General features: G+C 46.9%; 1 protein-coding gene across 4 annotated transcripts in view; it reads left to right on the forward strand.

Moving 5' to 3' along the window:
- Positions 1-20,830, forward strand: part of STX18 (syntaxin 18) — a 116,482-nt gene that overhangs the window by 55,659 nt on the left and 39,993 nt on the right. Inside the window, exons 1-2 of one of the 4 annotated variants that reach the window (XM_025887184.2) lie at positions 1,748-1,769; positions 14,400-14,467. Coding sequence is in view for 1 of the 4 variants with exons in the window: in XM_025887183.2 (XP_025742968.1) it covers positions 14,400-14,467 (68 nt within the window). In the remaining 3 variants the exon portion in view is untranslated. Of the gene's footprint in view, positions 1-1,747; positions 1,770-2,523; positions 2,546-8,030; positions 8,053-14,399; positions 14,468-20,830 lie in introns of those variants that run through there. The other 3 variants (XM_025887186.2, XM_025887185.2, XM_025887183.2) reach the window with 3 other exon arrangements.

Raw genomic sequence — 20,830 nt, forward strand, 5'->3', positions numbered from 1 at the left:
GTACACGCTCTGCATGCACACAGTCTCTCTGCATACACTGCACACAACCTGCACGCTCAGTCTCTGCGCACTCAGTCTCTGTACACACTCTACACGCACACCGTCTCTCTGCAAACACTGCACACAATCTGCACACTCAGTCTCGGTGCACTCAGTCTCTGTACACGCTCTGCATGCACACACTGCACACAGTCTGCACACTCTGTCTTGGCGCACTCAGTCTCTGTACACACTCTGCATGCACACAGTCTCTCTGCATACACTGCACACAACCTGCACACTCAGTCTCTGCGCACACAGTCTGCACACAGTGTACACAATCTGCACGCTCAGTCTCGGCGCACTGAGTCTCTAAACACTCTACACACGCACAGTCTCTCTGCATACACTGCACACAATCTGCATACTCAGTCTCGGCGCACAGAGTCTCTGTACACGCTCCACATGCACACAGTCTCTGCGCACAGTGTACACAATCTGCACACTCAGTCTCTGCACACAGAGTCTGCGCACATTGCACACAATGTGTACACGCAGTCTCTGTGCACACAGTCTCTGTACACGCTCTACACGCAGTCTGCACACACTGCACACAATCTGCACACTCTGTGCACACTGCGCACAATCTGCACACTCAGTCTCTATGCACACTGCACACCGTACACTCAGTCTCTGCGCACACAGTCTCTGCACACGCTCTACACGCACACAGACTCTCTGCACACACTGCATGCAGTCTGTACACAGTCTCTGCACATGCTCTCCGCACAGTCCCCGGCCCAGACGGGGTTTGGATGGGATCTGAAAAGCTGTGTGAAGCCATGTAAGACCCTTGGGTTGGAACTTCCTGTTCTCCTCGCCCTCCTCCCTCCCTCTCTCCTTCTTTATTACCTCCCATCTTACTGTGCCTGGCCCATTCTGAGTCTGACATATTTGTCAAGGGAACAAATAAAGGTTTCTAGGCATGCAGAAAAGAAAGTAGTGATGATTAACCAGCCTGGGCCCTCGAAGCAGGGGCCATACCCGCCCCCCAGCCTCATTTGTGTCGGGTTGCTAGGCAGATAGGTGCGGGGAAGATCTGCTTTCAGAAGGCAGTTAGCAGAGTCTCCGTGATATTTTTGTGGAGGAAACATTGTTTTAAATGGACTGAAGATTTAGACTATTAGGGCATGTGTGGCTGGTTGAGCTGCTTGTCTGCAGGGAGGGGACTAGAACTCCTTGCTTCTCTTTCAGCCCCATTTTTACCCCATTTTTTTAATTGATTATTTTTAGTTATAAATGTCTTTAATGGCAGAATGATCAGAGTGGAAAATAACAGGAAGTGGGGGAAAATAGGAATATAGGGAAGGCATAGATTGTCAGCAGCAGTCATGGGAGAAATAATTATAGTTGATAAGAAGTCAGCCTCACTCGGTGACATGAAAGTGAGCATGCTGTTGGGTAGCATTAATAGAAGCCCAGAAGCTAGAACAAGAGGGTGATGTTTCTGCTTTTCTCTGCATTTCCTGCTGACACACAGAATATTGAGTCCGTTCTGGGAACCGCATTTGATTTTTGAGGCCCCTAAATTGCAACATTCAGAGGAGATTAAAGAAGGCTTGAGGGGATTGAGAATGTTTAGTTTAGAGAAGAGAGAAGACTCACAGAGGGGTGTGGGTGGGGCACACAATAGCTGAACCCAGTGCAGAACGGAAAAGAACCTGGCATGGTTCCAAGTGGGGTGGGTGACCCGGCAGAGACGGTGGACTCCCCTCCATCAGACAAAGCAGGTAAGCGTCATCTAGGCCCTTTCTGGTCTTTGAGAATCCAGGAAGGGGGAGATTTACTTGCTTTATTATTCCCTGTGTTTCACGTAGCATGTGCGAGGCACAGAGAAAGGCCAGACAGACCGGGAATGGACAGAGTTTGGAAATGGGAACGTGCTAGCAATGCCAAATGATGGATGGAGTTTGGGGAGCCGAAGAACAGGCATTAAAATGTTTAATTAGTGTGATCATGAAGACAAGGAGATGTAGAGAGAAAAATGGAGGTCAAAAGAACGAGGAGGAAAGGGCTGGGAAGGTGATAGGCTTCTGCTGTCTCTTGAAGGTGGAGGAACCTAGACCTGTTTTAAAATGAAAGCTGCCCTGAGCTCCCTGCGTCACAGAGTGCTGTCTAGCGCTCTTTCCGGTTTTGAGATTACATCCTGAGCTCTTTGGTTATCTCACTAACACGAAGAATCTAAGATTTTATTTTTTTAATTTCTAAATTTCTCAAAGGGATAGGTGCTTAATATTAGAAGAAATACTTTTTCAGGTTGTTAATATGAGCCATTAGGCCACCAGAGTCATCCCAACAAGTGTTAGTCATCCTTGTCTCCCAGTTTACCATCCCAACTGTTTGCTCCTCAAGCCTGGAGCCAGAATAGAAGGGTGGAAATAGAAACATCTATCTCTCTCCTTTTTTGTGCATACATTTCTCATTCTCCGTCTCTCCATGTGTCTGTCTGTCTGTCTGTCTTTCTCTCTCAACCCAGGCTGAATTCTGAAAACTGCAGTCCAGTAAGGTTGGTATTGGTTCTCAACAAAAATCCAGAACAGGTTATTTAGGTACTGATTACAGTTTTCTGTAGGTTATGGTCACCTGTGTCTTCTTTCAAACGAGGTTTCCAAATTGATGAATGGAGCATTTTATATATTGAACTAATAATAACATATATTTACATATGTATTTATATTTACATACGTGTATATATGTGTGTATACACGTATACATATATACATCCAACTAGGATTTATAACATTCAACTAACAGACACAGCGTGCCTCAAGGAAGGCTTCACACAGAGAAAGTGGGAGCGAACCCACAGTGCCGTAGGTTAATACCTTCTTGGGCCCAGCATGCGAGTGGAAGACTGGCCGATGAGAAAGAAGACACTGCAGGCAGAGAGCTGTAGGTGCCAATGTGCAGAGGCAGCGAAGAGGGGGCCTCGTGAGGGAAAGGCTCTGTGGGTCTAGAATGTGGGGTGGGTGTGGGAGGGGCCGGAGGGTGGACGGTGGTTCAGTTCCTTTGGCAGATGTTGAACAAGCGGAGTGGACAGGCCTGGCTGACCAGTTTAATTTGTGGGGTAGAAAAGAGGGATGAGTCTGAAATGACCTGAGACTTTGTCACTGGAGGACTCGAGAGAGAGCTCTTTCTCTTTGGGGGAACAGGAACAGGAAGGACTAAGTAAGCTGGGAGGGTTGAGTGTCAGTGGTTGGATCATTGACGCTGGGGGCTGCGTTGCTCTGGAGGCACCAGCGGGACTGGCAGTGGAGGTTGGATGCGCTCACCTGGAACACAGGAGCGGGGCAGAGGCTGGGTGGACGGGTTCTGTAGAGGGTAAATGAAGCTGCGGATGGGAGTGTGTGCGTGCTGAACCTAGTACCTTTCACGGGTTAGCAAAGGCAGAGGAGGCAGTGAATGAAGGTAAAGAAAGTTTGCCAGAGGTTTAAGAGGAGAACCTGGCGAGAGTGGGGTCCAGGAAGCAGAGGTAGGATGGAGCTTCAGGGGGAGGAGAGGGAGGGAGAGGGCATCAGGAGTTTGTAATTACAGGCAGGGGATGGCCAGAGCTCCCACCAGGACTGTCACCCCTCCAGCGCCCCGCGGTCATCGAACGGTGGCGGCGGAGGGTGGGGGGGTGGGGGGAGGAGTGCTGGGAGGGGCTCAGCCCCAGACGCTCGCTTCCTAAACAGTTGCTGAAAGAAAAGAAGCGAGAAAGGAATGGGTTCATGTAGGCGGTCCCTTAGCAGACCGGTGGCTGTGGCCCAGAGCGCCAGTGGAATGTCTGTGGCCTTGCCAGGCTCTTTTGTGGGTGACTAGTCGGTGGGGAGCTTCTCTCGCTTGGGGACCCGGCACAGGCAGCCCCCGCTGTGAGGGCTGCAGGGTCACCCTGCTCCAGAGGCGCCTTGGTTCTGAACTTGCAGCTGTAATTGGTATTGATGTATTTTCAATTATGACCGAAGGGAGTGGATTCAGGATTTAGTTAGTGGGCCTCCAAAGGAAACTCGGGAACACAATCCTTGTGAAAAATCATTTTAGCTTATCAGTAGTTGGCAAACATTTACACAGCAGCGGTGGTTCTGGCTGTGCCTTTGGCTGCATACTAAACTGAACAGCAAGCTGTGTCCACTGATTGAATGAAAAAAATAATGATTTTGTGTTACAGGGAACTTTTTACAATATGCCAGAGGGACCTACTGGAGTCTCTTTAATCTTGAACAATGGTTGTTTCTTGCAGAGGCAAATTATGCAAATCGGTACTTAGTGTTTCATAATCAATCAGGTCTTTGTTGGAAGTGTTGTGAGTGCCAGCAGAACAGAATTCCTAGCATGGTGGGGGGGGTGTTGTGGGGGGGTGGCTTGCAAGTCAAACCACTGCTGTGACCAGCAAAGGACACTGGTGACCCCTTTGAACTCGCCCCACAGTTAAAAGGCAGTCATCCTTTGAGAAGAATCCCACCGTTTTGTACTGGGGTTTTTGTTTTACAGTTTATCTTGCTTTGGGTAATTTACAAAGCACCCGGGAAGGAGCAGCTCGCAGGGCTGGTCTGTGGGGGACACACGTAAACAGAGCTGGGCCTGCCGCCTGGGATGGCAGATGGCAGCCATGCGCCTGGAGCTCCCTTTGTGTCTGCCCTGCCTGGAGTGCAGGGTTTTCAAGTCGTCTTGGACTCCTCCAAGTGCACGTGTGTATTTTCAAACAATGTCGTTCCAGCTTCGGCCTGCGCAGAATAATTAACCTTTAATAATCCTTTGATTCTAGATCAAAAAACAAAGAACCGGGGAAATCTTAAAAGCCCTTGGGAAGAAAGGGTGATGTGTTTTAGAGTTCCTGTTATTACTCCAGCTGCAGTCCTCGTGTTGCCATCTAGTGGATAACGTGAAGCATGAGCCGCCGGACTGTGCAGTTTTACCCTACTCTTCGTTTTTGAAGGGGGTAGAGAGTCCGGTTCGTAACACTGAATCATTATTAAGGAAAGGCTTTGGACCAGGCATATGCCTGAGCCGCTTGCGTCAGATAGACAGGAAAATGTTCTACAAGATGCTAACGTCTCTGAAAGAGATCCTCCCGAAGGAGGGGGCCTCAACCTGGCCTGGAAGTGGCAGAGAAGACTTTTAGGAGGTGTCTCCCTTGAGCAGAGGAGTTGAGGCAGAAGACTGGGATTGGTTGGGGGTTGGGGGGGGGCTCTGACTCTGGAGTTGTCCGCAGGGAGAGGCACCTCCAGGCCTCAGACTTAAATTGGGTCTGATTTGTCAGTAATGGGGAGTCAGTGCATACTTTTAGGCAGTATGTGGGAAGATTTGCCGCCTTTCACTTCGTCTGATTACAAAGACGATACATACGAATTATAGGAAAAAAGTACAAAAATGTATTAAGAAGAAAGCAAAATCTCCAAATCTCACCAGGCAGACAACCATCAATATTTGGATAGGCAATCATTTAGGTTCCTTTCTGTGTGTGTACAACTTTAGGTGCCATTTCCCGTCTTTTCTGTAAATGGGTCATGCAGTGTGTATTTTGGGCAGGCTTGGTTCCCACCCCCATCCCCCCAATAATACGCTTGTGGCCAAACCTGCCACGTCAGCAGCTCAGATTCACCCAGGGTACCTTGCGCGATCTCACGGGTGCGCAGGCTGGGATGCTTTTGGTTTTGTTTGCTCCCTCCTAGTAAAACCTTTATGCGTAAGGACAGGTGATGTGAGAGTCTTTTTTTCCCTCCCGTCAAATGCATCTGATTTAGAAACCACACTGCTTTTATGATAGATGGGTTGTGGGGAATTTCAGTGTCTTGATTTGGGGAATGAGTCTTACTTAAATAGAGCTACTTAACAGTGAACTCAGTTTATGTTCAGAGAAAGAAAGGAATGAAGGAGTCAGATGGATACCTGTAGTTTTAGAATGCAGTTCGAATCACTTGTTGGGTGAAGTGTCAACTTCCTGAAGAAGCCAGATCCCGGCTGATCCTGGAATGTGGCTGTTAGCTTTTACTGCCCCATAGCTGTAGCCCGTGCCTTTAACTAGAACAACTCTGCTCAGCATTGGGTATTTTTGATCCCAAAACATTCCATCTACACTCGCAGTAAAAGCAAGTCTCAAGACGTGCTGTGCTCAGCTGGGACGGCAGGGCCATCCTTGTGGGTGGACTTGCAGAGACTAGAAGCACGCAGGCTCTTGGTTTGGGAGTCACAACCTCCCATTTCTCCTGAACCATTTACACGGAATGTATACCTCCGTGTCTTCTCTTCTGTGGACTGAGATCATAATGGAACCTACCCCACAGGGTCGTGAGGAGTAAATGAGGTAAGAGGTGCAGAGCATTTACACTGGTGCTGGCCACATAGTATGCACTCAGTAAAAGCTGGCGGTTAGCTCCTGCTACTACTGGATTTCAAAATAACGTTTACCTCCCTCTCTTTGTAGTGAAGCCCAGGGAGATTAAGCAACTTACTCAAAATTTCAGTTGGCAAAGGTGAAGAGTTTAGGGGAGCTTGTAAAAGCACCCCTTTCTTCTCAGCCCAATTTTGGAACCACCTGAAAGAGAAATACAGGAGTCAGAACATGAAAAAGCCACATGGGGAACCTGGCTTTAGATTTGTAGCCAAATATGGGGGGAGCTTGGGTCAGAACATACCCTCTCTGCTGGCTGGCTGATGTGAACAGAGGGGAGGGTGAGATGGAGCTGAGCATGATCATTCCTTTGTCCAAATCATAAACCGGTTAGTTAAGTTGCTCCTCCCCTCTCTGAGGCCAGGAATATTGGTCCCGCTGAAGCCCCTGCATGTAAAGCCTAAGGAGTGGGGATCAGGGTCTCCCTCAGCAGTGGGTGGTGAAGCAGAGGTCAGAACCCAAGAATCTCTGCCCTCCCTGGATTTCTAACCCATCTCTCTCTTGCCCACCCTGCTCCGCCCAGATCCGCGCAGCCTTTTGCCCTGAGTCTGCTCCTCTGCCCGTACCCTGCCCAACCTATAGGAGGCTGTAGGGGCACTCAAACGTGGAGAAGAAAAGCAGTCTGGGAAGTTGTCTTCATTGTTCGTTTAAGCCATGTTTTGTGGTAGTTTGATGATTGATACTCAGAATGAACTTGTCAGCATTGTACCTTTGGTCTTCCTGACCGTCCTGTCTCATTGCTCACGTTTGTGGGCCTTCCGCTCCACATCCAGGTAGCTTTGCCAACGCCAAGCCTGCCGTGTTGCAAAACCCAAGGCACGGCAGCTGACCTGGGAGGAGAGGATGTGAGCCAGTAGAAACATTCCCTTTAGATACATGAATATTCCTACTTTGGCGTATAGGTGACTTAAAATGCGCACTGTGTGTGGAAGCCTTTCTTGCAGATCTTTCTGTATCCACTGTAGTTAAAAATTCAACATTGTACACACATGCTCTCACATGAAACCCGGCTTATATTACTGTGAAGAAAAACCTCAAACTTCAGTAAGCTAATTATTAGTAGTCCGCCTAGTCTTTGACAGTATAATACAGGATGAGTGACTTCACCCTTTAGTCACACAGACCTGCGATCAGTCCCAGTTCTGCTGCTTGCTAGCTTTGTAACCTTGCATGGGCCTCAGTTTCCACGTTTCTTAAAGGGGAATGAGGGTCATGTCTGATTCATCCAGTTGTTCTGGGAGAGTAAATGACGGTACAGGTTGACCGAGCAGTTTCTGCACGGCCTGACGCACCCATGGTGGGTGCTCAGCAAGAGGCAGTCACTGTTCGGTGTAAGCAGGTGTGTAATGCATTGCTGAATAGGAGAGGGAGAAAGGATCAGCTTGACGTTGCTCACTCGGATACCTTTCTCCGTCGTCCCCTTTGTGAATATTGTACTGGACTACTACAGTTGTGACCTGCCCACCATCTGTGCTTCAGTTTGGAGGTTAAGAACTCAAGCCTGATACGTGGAATGCCTGGGCTCCATCCAGACTTCACTCCGTGTGTCCCTAAGCACATTATTTATCCTGTCTCTGACTCCGTTTTCTCACCCGTAGAATAGGCGTGATGGTGTTACCCGTGAGCGCGCCTGGGAGAATTAGGTGAGTGCACACACAGCTCCGGGAATACCACCTGGCACACGGTCTCCGCTCAGTGAAGGTTTTGTTGTTTTTCGCTTTTTTGAAGGGGCATCAAACCTGGTAAATGGAACTTTAAGCCAAGATTGCAAGTACTTAGAAATAAAATAGGTAGAGATTTTGCATGGAATTTAGTTTTTGGTTCGAGTATGGATTATTACTAGTTTGGCAGCAGAAAATCTGTACTTCAAATGACTAAAAGAGTTAGGGGGGAAGCAAATGTTAAATGGGAGATTTTTTTTTAAATAATGTTTTTATTAAGAGAGATTTCAAATATATACTGAAGTAGACAGAATGGCATAAGGAACCTCCGTCTACACATGTGCCCCATCTTCAACACGTACCGACTCATGATCCATCCTGCTTCATCTGATACTCCCTCTCCCCCATATTGTTTTGAAGCAAATCCAAGGTATCATATTTGACTTGTAAATTTTTCAGTATACATCTCTAAAAGGTAAGAATTTTAAAAACAAAAAAGTAAAAGTAATCCTAATGCTTGCTGTTATCATACCTAAGCAAAAAATCATTGTAATTTCTTAATATCAGTATTAAGTGGGAGTTTTTCTTTAACTGGTGAAATAACAGTACACAGCAGGCATTAAAGTAACTTGAATGAAACTAGAAAATACCAGCATGTCCATTAATTTAATGGTTTTGAGGGAGCCCGTGCTGGCTCAGCATATTTAGGGGTTACCGGCTCTGCCGGTAATACCACCTCTCCGGGCTTTGGTTTCTCTCCACCAAGAAAAATAATCTATTTCAACAGGGTTGACGTCAGAGTTAAACAAAATAACCTGCTTAAAGTGATTGGTACAGTGCAGATAGTAAATACATCTTGCATTCCTTTGTTCCTTTTCTCTTTTAGCTACAGTTCAATTCTTATTTTAAAGTACAGTTTATGTTAGAAATGAAGGACACTTTTCACATAATATGGCAGTGTAATCAGTCCACGGCTCATGGCCATAAAAACTCGCCCATGGTGGGCCGACTGTCAGATGGAAGATGATCAGCCTTTTGAGAGCAGGTCATCTCTTGTGAAGTGTGTTAGGTTGCACGTCTTCTGTAGATTTTACCTTCTGAAAACACACCCCACTGACTTTCTAGGAGAATTACTCGCACAGATAGCCAGCGTGTTCATCTTCCTTTGTTTGTTCACAGTTGTTGTTTCGGGGCAATCTTGTGATACCTCTGATACCTTTTTGATCCAACTCGTACGTCAGGAGTTATCAGATCTTGAAGCCCTTTCTGTTGGATTTTCAACCCCCACACATTCTTTTTTTCCCCCTCCTTTCTTCATCCAACATTTATTCACTTCCAGAGATGAATAGGGCATAGATCCTGACCTCAGGGAACTCAGTTGAAGTCTAGTCGGGGGGGCCACAGGTAAATACTTCTAATGTTCTATGGAGAGTGCTAATGGGTATCTGTAAAATACTAAGGAAGGTGTTAGGGAAGGCTTCGTGGAGGAGGTGACATTTAAGTGGAACCTGGAAGGATGAACAGGGATTCTTCTGGTGGCATGGAGTTGGAATAAAGATAGCAGGCAGGAGAAGAGAAGTCACAGAGGCACAGAGCTGTGAAGATGATGTGTCCCTCATCTGCCCGAGGCTGTGATGCGCCCCACAGCATGGCTGAGCCCCCAGAACACTTGCTGGTTTTAGCCCCTGCATTTTGTCCCCCACCGGTCCCACAGACTTTTCCAGTGACCTCTTGTTTGCTCCCAGGACCCTCTCCCTGCCCTCTCCCCATGTCATTCAGTGATACCAAGACTAAGAAATCGACCCTAGTTTTAGATCTTTACAGGGCAATAAGACTTTCATTTTACTATGATTTCCATGTCAGACTTGACACTGGAATGGCCTTTCTCCTTTTAGAAGTAAGAGGCATTCTCTTTGGATACACACATACAGGTGCTTCTTTTAAAATGAGCACTATGTGTAGAAGCATTCAGAATGGAAAGCATACAAGTACTCAACCTCTAAAATTTTGAAAACATAAGGGCCATATCAGAATCATATGAAATATACTATCTTTGGCAGTTTATTCTCAAAAATAGGACTAAGCACAACAGTGAACAGATCACAGCTTGGCCAAGAATCTTTACAAAGATGGTGGTGGTCATGTGATTAAACTGTCAAATCGTTCGTGATGAAGACAGCCCTATCATATAATGCTCTTTGGGACTTAAGGGTATCTATTTAGATAAGTCAAAGACCTATTGAAATTTTTTTCTTATTGATTTCTTGTGATTTGTGTGTGTGTGCATTTATTTTAGGAATCTAATAGAATTTCAGGGCTGTCAAATACCTATAGAAATCTTACTGCTCATTTATGCATTTGAAATATTATTTTGTTCGTTATACTCACGTTAAACATTGAGTTATACTGATATTGTTAAGTCAGTAATTGATACCTCTTAATTTACCAAGAATTCCATTTAATACTGAAAAAGCTTCAGTTTGTTTTAATAAATTTAAAGAAATTTGCCATTACAGAATATAAGAAATTGGGATCGCATTTGTTATACTTGAAGTGAAACCCCTTCTAATGTTTTTTGAGATGCCTGTGGGGCCTTCTTTCTGCTGACACTCACCCCGTTGCACCATTGTATCCTGGTAGACTACAGCCAACTAGAGGTGCAGGTGGGAGGCAGTGGGGGGTGGGCGGTGGATCTAGCCTATGTGCTAGATTCCTTTGGACTTGCTAAAACTTTTTACAGAAAACTTTATGACTCTTAAAAAAAAAAACCCTGTTAACCTACTTTGAATGTTTGTGTCCCGCCCCCCCCCCCCACCCAATGCATGTATTGAAGCCCTAATTGCCAGTGTGATAGTGGGAAGAGGTGGGGCCAGTGGGAGGTGATCAGGCCATGAATGAGATTAATGACCTTATAAGAAGAGACACAGGAGAGGTGACACCTCTCCACCACGGCAGCTCTATGCAGACTGGGAAAAGGGGTCTCACCACACCCCCGATCTCCTGGCACCTTGATCTAGGACTTCCCAACCTCCAGAACTGTGAGACTGTGTTGTCCTGTAAGCCACCCAGCCTGTGGGATTTTGTTGCAGCAGCTTAAACTAAGACAAGGTGTATTAGTTTCTTCTTGCTGCTGTAACAAGTCACCATAAATCCAGTGGCTTAAAACAACAAAAATTTATTATCTTACGGTCTTGTAGGCAGAAGTCCAAAATGGGACTTCCTAGGCTGAAATCAAGGCGTTGGCAGGGCTGTGTTGTTTTCTGGGGAGACGGTAGGGGAGAATCCATTTCCTCGCCTTTCCCAACTTGTAGAGGCTGACCCCATTCCTTGGCTCCTCCCCTCCATCTTCAAAGCAGGCAACGTTGGATTGAGTCCTTCTCCCATTGCATCACGCTGCCTCTGTCTTCTGCCTCCCTCTTCCACATTTAAGGGCCCTTGTGATTATGCAGGGCCTACCTACCTAGATAATCTCCCTATTCTAAGGTGGACTGATGAGCAACCTTAATTCCATCTGCTACGTTAATTCTCCTTTGCCCTGTCACATAATATATTCACAGGTTCCAGGGATTATATGCTGTGAGGGTGGCATGACTCTGCCTACAACAGTCAATATAATCCTTTGGGGATTATTCAATACCCACTGTTTATTCAACATGTAGTGAAAGTTTTTGAGGCTCTGCTTTTCTCCAAGAACAGGAAAGAAACGACCCTTCGCCTTCTAGGAGCTGGCCATCTGGTGAAGGGAAGTCAGTCTAAAACGAGTCGTTGTGGCCCTCTTGAGGGAAGGGTGCTGAAATGCGTCTATGGGCCACATTCTGTGGGCGAGTGGGCTCTGGCTGTGCCTGGGAATGCAGAGTAGGGAAGAAACGAGTGTCTTGAAAGAGGAGGAGAAGTTTGGGAAGGAGGTCGGTCGGTAGGGTATTCCAGGAAAAGGGAGAACCATCTGGATGTGCGTGTTGGGAAGCCCTGGGACTTGGAGCCTGGAACCTGGTGGGGAGTGTGGCAGGGACCGAGGCCACACAGGACTCTTGGAGCTGGACTCTGAAGGGCCTTGAGTGCTTTATGGGAGTTAGGACTTGACCCCCCATTGTTTAGGCCCAGAGGTTACGGTTGGCTGCCCTTTGGCAAATCAGCTGCAGAGCTGCTTCCTTTGGCTGCAGCATTTTTTAAACCCAGAGTTCACCACTGCCAAATGTACTACAGCCGTCCACTTCCCTTGCTTTACTCCTGTGTGCTGTTTACCTGGCCCCTTGTAGGTAGGGGCTGGGGAAGGGGGATAGAAACCATTGAAAGTTTAAAACAGGAGAGTAACGATCAAATCGTATATGTGGTGCAGTAAACACCTTGTTTGTACTTCTCTTAAATGTTTTCCCCACAGTCTTAAAAGTCAGATTTTATAATGCATTTAAGTAGAAAATAGGAATAAGGGTGTAAGGAAGGCAGCTATGTTGTACAGGAAAACATGCTGAACTTGAACTCAGACCGTCCTGAGTTTACCTTTAAGCTCTGCCACGCGGTACGTGTGTCACCTTGGATGAATCACCTAGCTCCTGTGAGGCTCATTTTCCTAAACTGGTTAATATTAGAGAGCACTTTTGTCTGTGCCCACAACAGGGCTGTAGGGGAGAGAACAAAGTCGTGCTAGTGAACGTACCTCACAGGGCCAGGGATGTCAGGCAGGCTCTCAACCCTTGTTTGTTAACCTGGTAAATAAGTGAACGTTATGGCCGTACTTCATTTTTAGTTTGAGTCCTGCTCTTCAAATGCCTGAAGGTACTTTTCTGAACCATATTTATTATTTATCTAGACTTTGTGGGAAATTTAACTGAACCCCTATTGACCTATCTGCAGCCAAACACTGAATGTTTCCTTTGTGATAAATACCATCTTTGTATTTAGACATATATTCGTTCCACAGATACTTAGTGACTACCCTCTGTGCGCCGTGTTGTGCTTAGAACTGCGGGGAAGCAGCCCAGCCCCTGCTTACATGGTTCATAATCCCATTGATGGAGAAGCCAGAGGACGGGGCCATGTGTAACTTCGTGCCACGTGGGTGGTATGCAGAAGTGCTTTTAAGTTGAGAGCAAAGTGAAAATTAGCCTGAGTTGGCCTTGACAGAAAAACTTTCATGGAAAAGATGAAAGTTCAGCGGACCCTTCAAGGCTGGTGTTATGTATGTTTGGAATAAGTACAAAGGGCATTAGGAGGAAGCTAGTGTGAGCAGTGGTCAAAGGACAGAGCAGGCCACCGGCTTAGTTAATTATTCTTTCCTTCTGGAAACACTTTTGTCTTTGTCAACCATGGTTGTAGGTTTCTTCCTACCTCTTTTTATTTTATTTTACTTATTTTTTAATCCCTAGCTCCACATGCTGACATGTGGCAGGTGCTTTAGGGTAGGGTTTTAGTATACTAGATACCAGCCATCACAAATAGAGAGAGTCCTTTGTATCTTTGTGCCATTTTTGTTCATCTGGGGAAGTAGGCCATCGGGAAGATGGAGGTTTGCTGTGTTGGGTGGGATCCAGTGTTGCCCCTGAAGCTTTTACCTCTGTTGCTCTGTGGAGCCCTGTCTATAAACTTGGTATCTCCAGCCTTAGAATCCATCCCCAGGATACTCGGAAGGAGTATTTGTCTATAAAATTTTAGATATCAGACACATAAGGAAAGGAATTGGCCTTTATTGAGCACATGCTATATAGTTACTGGACACGCATTATCTCATTTAATCTTGGAGTTCCTTAGAGATCATCTCTTCCTAACATCTTGGATCATATCACAACTCTTATAGGAAGAGGCAACTGTCAATGAGAGACCAAAGCCCAGGAATGTGGGTGACTTTGGGAAAGTTAACCAACAAGTTAGTGATGACAGATGATCCCTGAACAACATGGGTGTGGATTGTGTGGGCCCACTTATATGTGGATTTTATTTTGATAAATGCAGTACAGTCCTATAAATGGATTTTTCTCTTCCTTATGATTTTCTTAGTAACATTTTTTTTCCTCTAGCTTTATTATAAGAATACAGTATACGATACATATACAGAATATGTGCTGACTGACTTCTGGTCAACAGGCTACTAATAGTTAAGTTTTTGGGGAGTCCAAAGTTATATAAGGATTTTCAACTGGGGGGGGGTGTTGGTGCCCCTCAACCCCTCATTGTTCAAGGCTCAACTATATATGAGAATCCAAAACCAAAGTTGTCCAGTTTGTAGCTTCAAAATTTGTCTACAACCTGCATTCCATCCTCTGATAATTTAAAATGTATTGCAGGTGAGTGTTACGTATCTATCCATATAACTCTTTGCTTTCTTTTGATTCTAGATTTCACACATTGGCAAACTGAGAGATTTTCTTTTGGAACACAGGAAAGATTATATTAATGCTTATAGGTAAGTGCATATTTTTTACCGTGGCTTTGGTGACTGAATTCTTTCCCACATCTGTATTTCTATTGAGCCTCTTATCCTTACTTTTTACTAACTCAGAGTTGTCCTGGGGAGGATCAGTTTGGTGGTGGTATATGCAGAGCAGGCAGAAGCTCCTGTATCCTGCAGGGTAGGCTCTGCTAGCCCGCATGCCCTTGGGGTCACGATATCCCCACAGTGTGATCTTCTCTGCTGATGCTCCCACATGTTTGTATCTCTCTATGTACCATAGACGTTATGAAACACGTAGACACGAATGAGACACAGTGTCTCAGTATGTGTTTATTGAACAAAGGATGGAACGATGCAAGTCATGTAAACACGCATGACAAGAACTCTTGCATCTAGAGAAGGTTTGGTTAGGTTGCTTTTTCAAAAGAGAAAAGCATTTTGATTGAGACTTCCAAAATGGGTTCTGGAATAGACTCCAGCTCTCAGCAGATGCAGGAGCATCACAGGGCAGATACTTTGTCCCCTGTGCTTCCCTGAGGTTTTGCACCTGGTAATGGTGTGGCCTGTCTACCATAGGACTGCACTTCAAGTGTCCTGTGTGAATTAATGAATGAGAAGGTTGGGTGGGACATAGGAAATGTCATCATCGGCAACTTTGTACTTCTAAGTGTATTTCATTGTATAATTTTGGAATGTAGTGAATTACTCTTAGTGCATAGTACCAAGAAGACCTTATTTTTAAGTTCTCAGTTGAAGTGATAGCTCAACACTAGATGGCAGTGTGAATTTCATTTCCAGAGGTGTACATGGATATCAAGTACTAATTTTATACTCTATAAAAATGGAAGCTGTAGTCATTTTGGGAAGCTTAACAAAACTTGCATAAACCTCTCTGTCCAGCTCCTTTTTCTGGAGTACCCGACAACTTAGGTTACATAAGTGTTTGTAGAGGCCTTTCATGGAAATCCATTGTTCACTTCCCTTTGCCTTGAAAAGGCATCTAACAAGGCGAAGGTTTTAAATGTTGGTTTAGTTCAGGCCACCCCACTCCCTTATTGGCCTTGTGAACCTGAGAAAGTCAATCTGTAAAACCCAATGTCGTCTCTAAACCAGGGGTCAACAAATGACCACCTGGAGGCCAAGTCCACCCTGCTGCCTGTTTTTGTACAGCCTGTGAACTAAGAATAGTTTTTAAACAGCCAGGGGAAAAGAACAAGATTTCACTACATATGAAAATTAAATGAAATTCACATTTGAGTGTCCCTAAATAAAGTTTATTGGAACACCACCAAGCCCATTCATTTACGTGTTATCTTTGGCTGCTTTTGCACTACGACAGCAGAATTAAATGACTGTGACAGACTACATCGCCTGCAAAGTTGAATGTATTTACTGTCTGGCCCTTTTCAAAAAAAGCTTGTGGAGTCCTCCTCTAAACAGAGGGGCTGATAATCCCTCCCTGGCTAGTTGAGAGATTCACATAAGACAGTATCATTGAAATGCAACGCATTTTTTCCTTGCATTTATAAGATTATTGTATAAGGGTGCTGTTCTGGAACTTTGAAGTAGTTTTAAACTTGTGATTAGAATAGTGATATTAAGGCATTTATTTCTCCTCAGCTCCCACACACTGTGTATCCGTGTTTGCAGACCACTCCGTATCCACTCCCTGATGTCACCCAGGATAGCCGGCCGCTGGCCAGGACTTCCTCTTTCCCAGCTACCGGCAGCGGATGCTCGGACTGATGCCCGGGATCTCCAGGGATCGGTCCTTCCTGCTCTGCCTCTTACTGGTTGTGTGGCTTGAGCATCAGATGGAACTCTAGTTCCTGAGGCTTTCTTATTTCTTAGTCTTGACGAATCCATCACCTTATTATGGAAGCTCAGTCTTTTACTCCTTTTCCCAGTGGCAGCCGTTCATTGCTAATTCATGCATTCTGTGTTCCACTCCTGCCCCTGTTATGGTCCTTTTGACAGAGCAGGGGCTTGGGGGGGTCAGTGACACCTAAGTTCAGCCCCACTTCTGCCACGTGTTAGTCATGTGAGTGTCTAGAGCTCACTTCCCATCTCGTGCTTGTTTTCTTTTTTCAATGTGGATGATGCTCTTCTGAGGATTAGAAGAGATGTGTGCAAGTTCCTGACACAGAGAAGTCCTGTGGTGAAGGGTAACTGGACTGGAACCCCATGTGACCTATGATGAAGTTATAAGGGTGGGCAGTTAGAAAAGAACACACCTGTCCTTCCTGCCAGAGAGAGGTGGGAGGGAGGGAGGGAGGAAGGGAGAGAGTTGGGATGCAGGGGTCAGGTCAGCATGATGGAGATGGATGAGTGATCAGCTTGATCACTGGTGAAATCTAGGGTGGCAGGCAGAGCTTGGGTCTGAGAGTGGGTGGCCTTACTGAAGGCTCTGGAATTAGACAGACTCACTCAGCCGTTCCTGCCACTGAACAGTCGCAGTCCCTGCAGCACAGAGATCGGGGGCAGCCCCCTTTCTGGCATATGAGAGAGAGGAGGACAGCAGGGCTTCTGTTGTCTATAAGCAAGCAGATCCCAAAGAGGAGAGAGCAAGGGGCCATGGCTAGGTGCATGCGCATGTCCCTCTCTGTGCCTGGTTCCTTCTGCCAGCTTACCGATCAGAGAAGTCCCCCTTCTCCCCTGCCAGGAGGCTGAGGAAGGCACTTGGGGTCACACCAGGGGAGCTGATTCACGCAGAAACATGAGGACTAGGGAGCAGGCATCTCCTCAGTGACCTGCGTTCTCTCCGGATCAAGATGGGCTGCCCTTCTTGGTTCCCATCAAGTTCCCCTCCGGCCGGTAGCGGATGGTCTGCAGCCTGCCTGTTTACCGCTCCTGCTTCCCAGTGCAGTGTGCTGGCCTTGGCCGGGAACATTTTGGATGGAGTATGAGTGCGGAATTGAAAGAAAAATTGCCTTCAGACCCATAAAGCTATGTTAGTTTGACATAATTAGGAAGCTGTAATTTTTTCCATAATGTAGAGCTCAGACTTTATTGACCCATTTAATTTTTTTTAGTAATGACATTTTACTAGAGCAGAACAGCATGCAATGGAGGTAGCCTCTGGCTGGATCTCTTGAATGATTTTAATTAAAAATAATGTCTCCCCTTCTGGTGGATGTACCTTTCTGCAATGTGTTGGCAACAAAACAATACCACTTGGGGGAAAACTTCTTTGGTTTCTGTTTTTACTAATAGAATAACCATACTGTCGATTTCCAGCTTAAAAGGTTAACGTATAAGGTTCCTAAAGGAACATCACCTTTTAATTGAGTGATCAGTTTTATCAAATTAACCTTTAGACCTTTTCAGTTTCACTGAGCTGAGTTTCCATTAAATCAAAATATAGAGTAGGAGGATGTTAATCTAATGTTCTTGGAATTAGTCATTTATAGGTCTGTTCCGCCCACAGGGTGCATGTTCACTTGGAAGTGAGTACCTTTCTTGTTTACTTTTCCCTGACCCCTCTCGCCTCCATTTCTGATGAGACCATTTCTGTTAGGGAGGAGCCCAAGGCTGGAGGCCCCCCTTCTCCTTGCTCTCTCTCCACTGCTCTGACTGGGGGGGGGTGGGGAGGAGAGACGGAGCAGGCACCTTATGTGGGGCACATTGTGTCAGCATTACCTAACATTACCATGTGCAGTCAAACTAGGTAAGCAGACGAGATGCTGGGGAGTATTGGGATAGGGGAACAGCCATCTGTCATTCTTCCAGGTTCCACTGAGGGTAGGGCCATCTATTTTCCAAGAACCCAGGAGCTTCCTTCTGTCCTCTTCTCACTCTCCCCCAGAAAATGAGGAGCTGGAGTTGGGGAACAGGAAGGTACCATACCCAGAGAGGAGGGCAGACTTACCCGGAGGCTGGGACTGAGAACCCTGAGCTCACTCCTCCCTTTTCTCTTGGGAGGGGCCTGTCATCAGGATGGAGGCAGTGGCTTTTCCAGGGAAGGCTCTGGAAGAGCTCTGCGGGGGTGCCTGTAGGTCTTGGGGGTGGGATAAAGTCAACTGGGGAGAGGCCGCCTAAGGAGCACAGTTGCAGCTGTATATCAGGCCTGTTCTGCATGCACGGAGTCAGGCCGTTCAAGAAGTGTTTGATTACAGTGTACTGATTTATCAGCCTGCCAAATCCTAAGCATTGCTCTTGATGATGGGGATATGGCAGTGAATAGACAAAAATCCTTGCCTTTGTGCAACTTACATTTTTGTGGGGGAAGACAGACAAGAAACAAAATTAAAAAGTAAAACTATGTGGGGCACTTGGGTGGCTCAGTCGTTAAGCATCTGCCGTCAGCTCAGGTCATTAACTCAGGGTCCTGGGATCGAGCCCCGCATCAGGCTCCCTGCTCAGCGGGAAGCCTGCTTCTCCCTCTCCCACTCCCCCTGCTTGTGTTCTCTCTCTCTCTGTCAAAAAAATAAATAAAATCTTAAAAAAAAAAAAAAAAGTAAAACTGTAGAATGTTAGGAGGAGGGGGAGGGGAAAGTGGCTACCACATGTCAGGAAACAGTCTTATAAAGGTAGGTTAGGGAAGACCTCATTAAGAGGGGGACATTCAGTAAACACCTAAAAGAAGTAAGGGATCAGTTTGTATAGATATCTGGGGAAAGAACGTTCCAGAAGAGGGCAGCTGGCGAGCATGAAGATCCTGATGTAGGAGCGTGTTTGGAACATCGCAGGAGCAACAAGGGGGCTGGTGTGACTGGGGCGGGACGGAGTGGGGATAGGTGAAGATGAGCTCAGAGAGACAGCAGGAGCCCGATCTTAGAGGTTTTGCAAGAACCTTGGTTTTTATTGCTCAGTGGGAAGCCACTGGAGGGTCTTGTATGGAGGAGTGATAGGACTTACTTTGTAACAGGATCAGTATGGCTGGTATGTTAGGTTAGGCTGGGCAGCAGACATGCTGGGAGCCTGCAGTTAAGTCCAGGTGAGGGATGTCAGTGCCGTGGACCAGAGACGTAGCTGCGGGTGTGATAACGAGGTCAGATTCTGGAAGTATTCTGAAGGTAGGGCTAAAGAGATTTGTTGATGGGTTAGACGGGAGCTGGGAGAGAGAAAAGGGTCGGGAGGACTTGAGGTGTGGGACCTGAGCGGCTGGAAGGAACGGAAGTTTGAGGAGAGCAGGCCGGCGCTCAGCGTGGGGCGTGTTCACAAGGCGAATTTGACATCTGGATGGAGGTGTTGAGCAGGCAGTTAGATATTTGGGTCTCAAGTCCCAGGAGAGGTTCAGGGTGAGATAGAAGTTTGAGACTTGTAAGCATAAAACTGGTATTTGTGCTGCTAAAGCCACAAGACCAGACTGACTCACCCAGCGAGCAGTGTTGCCAGTGAAGAGATTCAGGGACTGAGCCGTTTAAGTGTTCGGGGGAGCTAGGAGTGTCCACAAAAAGCCTGAAAATGAGCAGCGGGTGCGAGAGGAGGAAATCAGAAGAGTGGAGTTGTGGAGGGCAGAGGAAGGGCACAGGTCAGGGAGGGGACACCATCGGCTCCATCCACTGTGTGCCAGGTGACCGGGTAAGGGCTGAGCCAGCGTGGGGGCCACTAGCGCCCCTGGGAGCGAGGACAGCGGTGGAGTGAGGAAGTGTAAAACCTGTTTGGATTGGGGTCAGGAAACCGTGGTCAGGAAAATGGAGACTGGGGTGCAAACTTGTTAGAGAAGTTTTACCCAAATAAAGGGAGAGATTAGCAGTAGCTGGTAGGAGACATGGAGTTGAGAGGTTTTGTTTTGTTTTGTTTGAGTTGGGAGAAATAACCCAGTGTTTGCTGGGAAAGGTCCAGTAGACAGGGAGAAAATGCTCTGAGTGACTAATAAATACATGTAGTGTTCACTGTGCGCCAGCCTCTCTGGGCACCTCGTACACACCGTGCTTCTTTAAAGGTCGATGGTGCAGGGGAGACAAGGAGCATGTGGGGGCCCACCTGGTGCCTTTGGTGGGAGGTGCGCCTTCACCCATGGGAGGCAGAGAGAAGGCAGGGCTTACGGGCCCAGAGGAAGATGGGAGAGAGCGGGGGGCGGGGGGCTTGCTCAGAAGGCAGGAAGCTGTTACTCCCCACCCTGAGGACGGGCACGAGGAGCGGACAGTTGGAGGAGCACGGAGAAGAGAAGGAACAGCCAGCCAGGAGCGTGGGAAGGTACGTGCAGCGGGGACATGCAGCACACTTGCCGAGCGCCGTTCGGGGACCACCTGAGTCGAGTCATCATGATAAAGCCAATATTTTGATCTCTGTCCCTCCGATTCCCACTTGTTCCTAAACTCAGCTAAAGAGTGAGTGGTTAGCTGTTGGTCCTCCGTCCGCCACTGCTCCCCTGCGTCTCTGGCTCTGACTCCAACAGTTCAGCTCCTGTGGCTTCCCACTCCTCCCCTC

This window comes from Callorhinus ursinus, unplaced genomic scaffold (assembly GCF_003265705.2).
Source record: "Callorhinus ursinus isolate GAN/ISIS: 27379988/994484 unplaced genomic scaffold, GSC_fseal_2.0 scaffold4, whole genome shotgun sequence".
Classification (NCBI taxonomy): Eukaryota; Metazoa; Chordata; class Mammalia; order Carnivora; family Otariidae; genus Callorhinus; species Callorhinus ursinus.